Source organism: Rhagoletis zephyria, unplaced genomic scaffold (genome assembly GCF_001687245.7).
Source record: "Rhagoletis zephyria isolate East Lansing unplaced genomic scaffold, Rhagoletis_zephyria_1.1 Rzeph_scaffold_00144, whole genome shotgun sequence".
In the NCBI taxonomy this organism is placed as follows: domain Eukaryota; kingdom Metazoa; phylum Arthropoda; class Insecta; order Diptera; family Tephritidae; genus Rhagoletis; species Rhagoletis zephyria.
This window is the reverse complement of record NW_016157228.1, coordinates 430078-439952: the sequence shown is the minus strand read 5'-3', so window position 1 is coordinate 439952 and position 9875 is coordinate 430078. Positions and strand designations below refer to the sequence as shown.

Here is a 9875-nt window from a genome sequence, read left to right as displayed (position 1 = left end):
TCGATATTATACGAGCTCCCCACCGGTATACGTTGACTCGCCCGGAACCTCACATAGGACGCGCAGGTTCCCTCTGCGATGTCGCGAATAGTCCTCCGGACCCTCTCGGCGACCTCCGGGAACTGGTCCAGCGCTGGTCCGTCGGCCTCTTCGGCGGGAATGACCGTTTGTTCCCTTGGTGGTGTCGACGAGCCTTGTCGTGGTGACGCTGTTTAGGACGGTGCTGGCGCTCGGGGCGGTGACGGTGGCAGTGGTACTTACTACCTCTGGGGATACTGGTGTGTGTGGTAGTGGAGGTAGTGTTGCTGTTGCCTCTGGAGGCTCCGTGGGTCGTGGTGGTGGCGGTGGAGGTAGTGGTGTTGTTGCCTCCGGTGGTTGCTGGAATACCCTCAGCATTTGCGCGCGTTTTTGCACCGCCATGGCTGCCGTGAACGGGGCGGATATGCACCCCGGCCTTCCTTCTCCGCGTCCTACGCATCTCAGCACCCTCTTGATAGTTTCCACCACGTAGACCCCGCAGTCGCTGTCGTTGGTCTGTTGTGGTACCTCCAGATGTACCTCCCGTATGTGGGGGGCCTCCCGCTGATGTCGCTGCTGGTATTCCCACCGAAGAAACTCTTGCCATTCCTGTACCGCGTGTGTCACCCTTCCCACTTTCCTGGAGTGGCCACCCAAATGTAGTGGTCGTGCCAACACTCGCTATCTGCTATGTGGTGGGTCATCTCCTGGTTGGCGAGGGCGAGCAGGTACCAATGGTTCGAGACATTGTGTGGCGCGAGGACAACCCGTTGGCCGAAAAGGTCGGTGTGGCGTAGCCACCGGTGGATGCGCTGATAATTCTCTCCCCGGTCGGGTTTGCTTAATTACCAGACAGCAAATGGGCTGAGTATGGTACCTCGTATGTTGAACGTGGCTTCCAGGCCCATCGCCCAGGCATCGATGACTGTGTCTGTCAACCAATAGGGCCCTGTCAGTGTCCGCAGATCGGCCTCATACAGCGTACTCCGCCGGGTCCGAGGATAGCTCGATTTCGATTTGCGGTCTGTCGCTAGCTGGACTGTCGCCTGTTGGGCCATCGGAGGTCGTGCTGGTGTCCGATGGAGTGGTGTGCGATGCGCTGTCGCTCGTCGAGCTGTCGCTTGTTATACTTTCGTTGGGCGGGCTAATAGTGGGCGTGGTTTTGTCCGTGTCCATTCCGCTCCCGGGTTTGGTGTCGTGATTTGAAGCTACCCTCCTCACCGAGAAGGCGGTTGCCCCGGCGGTGTTGTACCTGTCGTCTCCCGAAGGGCTGACGGTCGGGAAAGCGGCTAGTGTGCGCCCGGCGATTTCGTGGGCAGCGCGCGCTGCGTTGGTGAACTCCGCTGTAGCGTGTACGGCGGCTGTGCGCGAGGCAGTTTTTTGGGCTGCGACGGCGCGTGCTGCTGTAGCCTGTGCGGTGTCGTCATTTTCAGCGTGGGTGTCCGTCGTCACGCTGGCTGTGGCCGCGTACCTTGCGGCTGCGTGAGCCGCGATCGCGTGTACCGACAGAGAACGGGTCGTTTCCGCGTGGATGGCGGCGGCGTGTATGCTGGCAGCGCGTGCGACGGCGGTCCGTCTAGCGGCTAGCTTGGTCGCCATTGCTTGCTGCTGGCTGCGCGTCTGTCCAGTAGTGTGCGTGAGTGCCGCGTACATCGCGGCGGCATCGGCGGCTTCGGCGTGTGCGCGGGCAGCATCCCGTGGGCCTATGGTCGGCCCCACGCCCAGCATCTGGGTCCGCGGTCGCTTCGCGTTTTCCTCGGCTACGCGTTCGCGTAAGCGCTTCACACTCTCCTCCATTTTGCTTTCCATGTTCATCGTTGATTGATTTTCACCTTTATTAAAATTCTTTCGTCTCCCACGTGTGGCTCGCTAGTTGCCGATCGAATGACGGTCTCCACTGATGCGGTGGTCTTGCTAACTTTAACTCATCGATGACAGATTGCATTGCAGGGTTGCGCGGGAAGTACCGCTGTTTGATGGGGCGTTCGTCAGTCATGATGATCCGGTGCTCTCCCACTGTGGCTACTCCGCTCATAGTCTCGAATTTTTGCAGTTCTTCGGCTAGAAAGTCGCGTATGCGGGCTGCCTCATCTTCGTGGTTGGGGTCCTCGTGTTCTATTCTGTTGACCCTCTCCCTGGCGGACCATCGTCTTGTACGGCGCCTCCCCTTTCTGCTCCTTGGCGGGCGATGGTTCGTCCTGGCTGGTGGTTCGGAGTCCTCGGTGCTTGGTGTTGGCTCGCTTGGTATCGTCGACGTGGGTTGTATAGGTGGTTCCGTCAATACGACGCGGTGTCCTCCGCAGGACACCGTAGCTCCCATTCCCCCTAGTGAGTCCAGGCCCAAAATGATGTCGTCAATTGCTCCAGGCATGACATGCAGAACGGCGTTGTGGATCGTTTGCCCAAGGCGGACTACGGTCCTCACGGCCTCGGATATTTGGTTCCTGGTGCCATCGGCCATAAGGATTCCTATGGCCACAGTTATCTTTTTCCCCCAAGCTAATCAATTGCTCCGCCACGCTGGCGGACACGAAGCTCCTCGAGGCACCTGTGTCGATGACTGCTTTCGCGGGTGCTCCACCCAACGAGATTAGGGCGTAGAGGCCCTCTCTCGTTTCCCTGACGCCTCCGGCAGCACTCTATTGTCCGTATGTCGGCCCGGCCGCACTCCCAACAGAACTGCTTCCGTGGGTTACGTCACCTTCGGGCGAAGTATCCCTCTTGACCACACCTCCTGCATGTGTTCCCGCTATGAAAAGTCTAAGTCGCGGCTCTCGAAGGGGGTAGGGTCCTCGCGGCGGTATTATACGGTGCTCCTCGATGATGCTGCTCCATGCGTGGTGGCGGTCGTTGCTGAAGTGCCTGTCTCGGTTGGGGTGACATAATGGGAACGTCACCAACGTGTCTCGCTATTTCTCGTCGGGCGGTTTCTGTGGCCCGCCGATGGCTTTCGTAGATGCTTTCATAGTCTTCTGCGAGTGTGAGGAGTTCCGTCAAAGTGTTAAAATCTCGCCGTCTGATGTAAAGCAAGTACTGCGGGTGGCTATTTCGAAAAATCCTTTCCAGCCGTTGTTCACCACTGTAACCCGCGTATCGCATTAGGTTTTGAATCGCGATCACGTAGTCCTTGAATTTTTCTCGCGGGCGCTGCCTCCGCTGCCTTATGTCGTCTTCCAGGCGTTCAAAATACCGGGCCGGTAGGAAAAAGTGCAGGAAATCACGTTTGAATGACGCCCAGTTGGTCCAATGCTCGTTGTTGTTGCGGTACCAATGGAGGGCGGTGCCGCTTATCAATTCAGGCATCGTCTTTGGTAATAAGTCTACATTTAATGTGTAGACGTCGGCCAGCTCCTCTAATCGTTCTGTAAACGCCAACGGGTCGCGTCCTCCATCGTTCTTCACTGACCACTTGCGTACCTGGTCGATGATGGGCGCAAAAGTAACGGTAGGCACATGGTTGCCGTTGGTTAGCACGTCCGCGTTTGTTGCGGTGGATGTCGTTGGCGGGTGCTGAGGGGGCGGCTGCATACTCGGTAGCGGATATGTGAACTGGCTCTGCGTTGGCGGCCTAACGGGCACATTAGCGGTTCTTTCGCCTTGATTCACGGTTAATGGTGTCTTTAGCTCACTTTCGTCTCTCCAGTGGGCCTCCTGTTCGTTGTATGCTGCTTCCATCGCGAGAAATTTTTCATGAAGTTCCGGGTCGACGAGTGCTTTGGCGGCCCATGCCGCTATTCGTTTCCTCATCTCTGGAGTGGTGGCTGTGTGTTCGATGCCCAGTTCCTGTGTGATGGACACCAACTGTTCCTTGGATACGCTGTCCAGCCACGCTATGCTCACTGGTTCTGTCATGGCTGGTTTAGTTAGCGGCTTCGAAATGTCCTCTTTGTATTGTACTATTTGCAGAGTCCCTGCTCGGGCGCCAATTGTAACGAAGCGTTTTCCTGTGAAGGCCCCGACGCTTCTGTTTTCTATGCTGAGGTATACTCGCCGTGCCCAGGGTCCGTTACAATAAATTTATAAAGTGGGACCTTTGCAAATAGTACTTTATTTAATTTCTAAAAAAAACGTGTTACTACTTAATTTCTATGAACATAATACGATTAACGGTGTATGAATTCCTAACGGTGAATTCCCAGCGCGCTGCTGCTGGGTGACGTCGGCGCTACTGTGTCGGCGCTGTGCTCCTATGCGACGTCAGCGCTCTTGTGTCGGCGTTCTGCTTCTGCGTCACCGTTGCGCGGGCTTGCGCACGCTATTGCTTGCGACGCTATTCTGTCGGCGCTCTGCTCCTATGCGACGTCAGCGCTCTTGTGTCGGCGTTCTGCTTCTGCGTCACCGTTGCGCGGGCTTGCGCACGCTATTGCTTGCGACGCTATTCTGTCGGCGCTCTGCTACTGTGCGACGTCGGCGCTCTGCTACGATACGACGTTGTTGCGACGATGGTGGCGCGCTGCTGCTTTGCGAGCGGGCGTCGCCGTTACGCGTGTTCGCGGTGGACTGTGGCGTGGCGGCGCTCTACCTTTGAACAGCCAAGCCCTGTATAATCGCCTATGTACAAGTCATGCGCTATTCATTAGTAGCTGTGCGTTCACGACCACGGCTCCGCTAACGACGCTTAGTTTTTGGGCGACGTCGGTGTGCTCCTCTGGGCGACGTCGGCGCGGGGCTGGTAGGCGAACTGGCGTCGCCGTCGCGCGGCTTCACGGTTGACTGTGGGGTGGCGGCGCTCTACCTTTGAACAGCCAAGCCTTATATAGTCGCCTATGTACAAGTCGAGAGCTATTATCTAGTAGCTGTGCGTTCACGACCACAGCTCCGTGCTGACTGACTTGTGTGTTCGCAAGTCACATCTGTTATAGCTGGTGCTCTTCGTGTTGCTGAGTCGTATGGCTACATGTTGCGTTGCTATGGTGACGGTGTCACCAGGGAGTGTTGATACGGTCCCTTATGTTAGCTGGCCGTGTTGATGACGCTGCTGTAGTTGTTGTTGTTGCTGTTGTAGTCGTTGCTGCTGGTGTAGGGGGGCGGCGTTCGTGTGGGCTAAATTCCGTGGATATTTAGTCCTCACAAGTTAGTCAACAAACAAAGAATACAAAATTTGTATATACTATTTACATACATACAGTGGTCGAAAAAATTTTAGTCGCACCAAATTTTGCCAAGTTTTCACTTTTTTTTGGTTATTTTATTTTAGTTATTTTTTTTATAAATATATAGTTCATTCTTTAACGTAAACCGTATATATCCAGGTTTCAAACTTCGTGCAATATTTAAAAAAGAAAAACTAGTAAATATATCGACCTTTTCATTCGATTTTCTAGAAAGATTTTGAGTGTGCAATTTCGTAACTCACTCAATTTTAGTTCAAGCTTCATCAAGTGGCTAACAATTTTCGTTTTAGAATTTTTTTGTAGAAGTTTTTGCGGTTTTCTTCCATATAAAAATAAATTGTTTTTATTCGTTATATAAAAGCAAATGCGACAAAGAAATTTCCAAAAAAATAAACGGTAATTTTTAACCATTTGAAATTTTGTTGTACTAGAATTCAACGAGCTGAAATTCCCCACAAAAAAAGGTCCATTCCCCGATTCCCCACGCTAACTGAAAATTCCCAGCAAATCGCGGAATTCCCCTCGAGTTGGCGTCCCTGGTATATTTGTGTATGTTTAAACAACGACGTGGACCGTGAAGATCGGAGACGTCATCGGTGTTCGTTTGTAAAGACGATGTGTGTGCCAAGGAAAACATATAATTTTCGACAACATTGTTTTAAGTTGGTCTTGGAGTTGCCATTGAAGTTGTCGCCGTAGCTGATAGCTAACGTTTATAGTTGTCGTTCGTTGTGCTTATACATAACTATAAAAAGTTGTTACACGTTTACAACTCAAAAGAGTTTTAACGGTCATTAGTTGTTGATAATCCGCGAATAAAAAGTGCAAATAATTATAAACATTTTATCATTATTACTGTAGACGGATTACATTTCCTTCATGATTGATTCAGTTGAATCGGTAACAATCAAATTTAAAAGCTCACATACATACATACTACATACATATAATCATACAAACGGATATATGATCGTATATGTACGTATAGATTGATATATTTCGCGCGTCAAGCTGTAGAAGAAACAATGATGCTGAACAAATATCAGAATTATTTACAACACCAAAACCAACATCAGCAGACTTTGCAACAGCAGCAACAAAGTTGCGGCGGTATAGCCACAACCATGGCAACCAGTGTTGGTTCATCTGAAGCCGTTTCAACCGATTATGGCACAAATGCTGCTAACATTTCGAAATTAGAGCGAGAATCAATACACTCAGGTCAATTTATGGTTTCTCACTTTGAAGCCGAAGAGGCGCAGGAAGATGATCTTGAAGAGGATGACGAGGTAAAAATGATTGATCCAGAAGATCCCAGCCTTGCAAAATCAGAGGAGGCGGTAAATACTTGTACTGATGTGCAGCGATTTGTGCCACGCAAAATATCGCACATTCAAGAGCCAGGCCATGTAGGATCCGTCGTAGCTTCGCATTTGGAGATCGAAACCTCACTCACAAAACTTTTTAAATGCATGAATCTGGCTTACAGGTAAGTAAACAAACGCATTACTTTACTAAGTATATGCACATGGTATACATATGTATATGTTCATATTCATGTACCCATGTGAATACGTCAGTGTTGATTTAGATTATTTCTTGTTGTGATTATTGGTTTCTGTTACTTATTCTTAAAATATACATATGTAAATAAACCGCTCTTGCGTCAGCAGGTAATTTTCGTGCGGTTCCAAGAAGTGATACCCCAAACTAATGCCGCAGTATCTGTGTGGTTAGAGGTGCGTACTACCACTTCGCAGGACCTGGCTTCGAACCCTGATCCAAGCAACATCTAAAACAGAAAACGTTTTTGCTACCAGCGCACAGTGGTTGCATTTATATGGGGAGAGCGGCCAAAAATACTTATAATGGACATATCGGGATAAAATTTTCACCCTAAGGTCTGTTAAGAGTAAAAACTGTAATATGTAAAAGTGGGTGGGGTTGGACACGTCCACATACAGTCATGTGAAAAATAATAGGTACACGACATTGTGACCAGTTTCGGCTATTTTTGTTTTTTATGTTTGTTTAATGTTTATTTATTTTTATAAAAATAAAACTCACTATCTAACAAAAACCACATAAGACCAAATTTCAAACTTTATAAAAAAAGTAGAAAAATTCAACAAAATTTTAAAACAACGCAAACCTTTTTAATAAGAACTTTTAGAAAAAATCTAGGTGTGTAGTTTTAAAAAATTGCGTTGATTGTTGATAATTTTTTTTTGGCGAATGGTGTTACTATTTGCTTCTATAAAAAAAAATTGTCAAACATATTTGAATGGAAGTACTATTTAAAAAGTTTGGTGTTGTTTTAAAATTTTGTTGAATGTTTCTATTTTTTTTACAAAGTTTGAAATTTTTTTTTTGTTAGATAGTGAGTTGTTTTTTTATAAAAAAAAAATTTTTATAAAAAAAAATAAACATTAAACAAACAAAAAAAAAAAAGCCGAAACTGGTCACAATGTCGTGTTCCTATTATTTTTCACATGACTGTATGTGGGCGTGTCCAACCCCGCCCACTTTTACATATTACAGTTTTTACTTTTAACAGACCTTAGGGTAAACATTTTATCCCGATATGTTCGCCGACGCTTAGTCTTTTTGAAGACTCAACAAAATCTATTTTCGGGCGCCACGATTTGAATTGGTGGAAACTGTTGGTTGACATTTTAATGAAATGATATCTTTCTTTTCGAGCCAATTATAATGACTTCAAAACTGCTGATTTTTGGCGTTTGGGTCTTTGCCAAAACAATGCAAATTTTTTACAAACGTAATTAATACATTTTTGCAACTCATACCGATCTGGCTCAAAACCCTCATATTCAATATCTTTCGCTATTGCACCCAGCAAATTTTGAACATTTCGGGAATGCGTACCGAAATTTTCACGCCAAATCTCAAAAACATGCAATCGACAAAATTCGCAGTGTTAACTTGTGCCTAGAAACATTTTGAATCAGAAAATTAGATACATAAATCAAGAAATAAACATGAAAAAATCTGTAGAAAATGAAGAGCTTGGATTAGGTTATGGAATAGTACGCGAACCTCTGCAGGTCAATGCATCTACACTGAACCCTTAAATAACCTTAAAATATTAACAAACAATATGTAAATAAAAATATTGAGGGCCGATAGGGGAAACACACTTAAAACATTACCTAAATCCTTGAAAGACGAACCATGAAACACACAAAATCCTACTTTTCTAAAACAACGATTTGCATAGAACACAACACGAACTATCTAAAAGTTTAATTGTAGAAATAAAATCAATACCTTTATGTACAATATCCATTGCATACAATTTTAACTCACTCGGCTTTTCACAATATTTTAATTACGATAAATCCAATTCAATTTTCAGCGTGCAAATAAAATGAACAATTGATGACACTTTTGTTACTTTTTTCAGAAACAACCGTTAGAATTAAAACAAAAAATATATATGACAACATGAAGTTTGGACAAAAAAGTGATTGCAAAGCCTATTTTGGTTCAAAAATTTTTACAAACATTTTTTTAATTTTGGCCTATGGCAGCGACGACTGTGCAGCGGTCGCCCCTCCGCAGGCAATGGCAAACCCCCGAGTGTATTTCTGCAATGAAAAAGCTTCTCGTAAAATCCATTTGCCGTTCGGAGAAGCTCGGCCAAACACAAGGCAAAAGTGTAAGCGCCAAAATATTATTATTAATGGTTAACTTGCTGTTAATAAATGAAAAAATATTATAGCGTCACCCTTATTTGAGTTATTGGGTTGATTTGATTAACCTTTCGATGTTGTATGTTATACCGAAACTTTGAATACCATGCGTACTCGAAAACCACAATATTTTGCAATGTCAATTACATGAATGTAGAGGTATAGAAGAAAAAGTCTAACTTGTGCAACCTAGTTGAAAATTAGTATATAGTACTTATAACCCTTTTTAAACAAATTTTGAATAGACGCGATCTACAAAAATATATATTTATATTTATTTTTTTTTTAAGTATTTCTGGCTTAAAATATAAAATTCTTTCTTTTTTATATTTTATTATGCACACCAAGTGAAAGACCCATTAATAACACATGAGTAACACTCTTCTACTCTAAAAATTTGTGTCTAATGGGCTGATTAATTTTAAAACCTACTTGAGAAAATGTCCCTTAGCTACTGATCATGTATTTTGTATAATTTTGCAGCTTATATACATATGTATACTAAATTTTTGATTATTGATATTATTCAGAGCTGCGGCCAAATCTTATTTTGAGTGGCGATTTTTTGCCATTTTTTATGTAAAATAAAATTATAATCGTTTAATGTAAAGGGTGAACACACCAAAACTGCGACACTTTGGGAAGCTTATAACTTACCCAAAACGAATTCGATATTTTGAAATTCAAATACCATAAGCTGACCACATGGCCTTAGTTGGACGTAGAAGAAATTTCATTTGAATTTGATTCCTAGTTGAGTTAAAAATGGCAACCGAGTTAGAAACGAGACAAACCATTTTGCACGAGTTTATAAATGATCCGGCCATAAGTACACGTAAAATTGCTCAAAAATTAAAGAATGCACTATTCGACAGTTTGCAGGGTTTTAATCGGTACAAATAAGGCCTGGCAGTTACGAGAAAACCAGGGAGCGGGGGTTAGCATAGTCAAAGTGATAAAAACAGTGCTCGGAAGGTCCTCAGTGCGTTTTCGCGAAATCCGAAGATTTTGTCGCGTTATGTTGCAAAAC

At 45.5% G+C, this 9875-nt stretch overlaps 2 protein-coding genes across 3 annotated transcripts in view; one reads left to right on the top strand and one right to left on the bottom strand.

The window, feature by feature from the left end:
- Positions 1 to 990: 990 nt before the first annotated feature.
- Positions 991 to 1827, bottom strand: LOC108382167 (putative protein TPRXL). Its single transcript, XM_017638564.1, has one exon. The coding sequence runs from the start codon at positions 1825 to 1827 to the stop codon at positions 991 to 993; it is 837 nt and encodes a 278-aa protein (XP_017494053.1).
- Positions 1828 to 5563: 3736 nt separating this feature from the next.
- The window catches only part of Mondo (MLX interacting protein mondo), a 419132-nt gene continuing 414820 nt past the window's right edge, over positions 5564 to 9875 (top strand). For both annotated transcript variants that reach the window (XM_017638582.1, XM_017638574.1), the window contains exon 1: positions 5564 to 6621. In XM_017638582.1, coding sequence (XP_017494071.1) covers positions 6158 to 6621 — 464 coding nt within the window. In that variant the 5' untranslated portion in view covers positions 5564 to 6157. The remainder of the gene's footprint in view (positions 6622 to 9875) is intronic.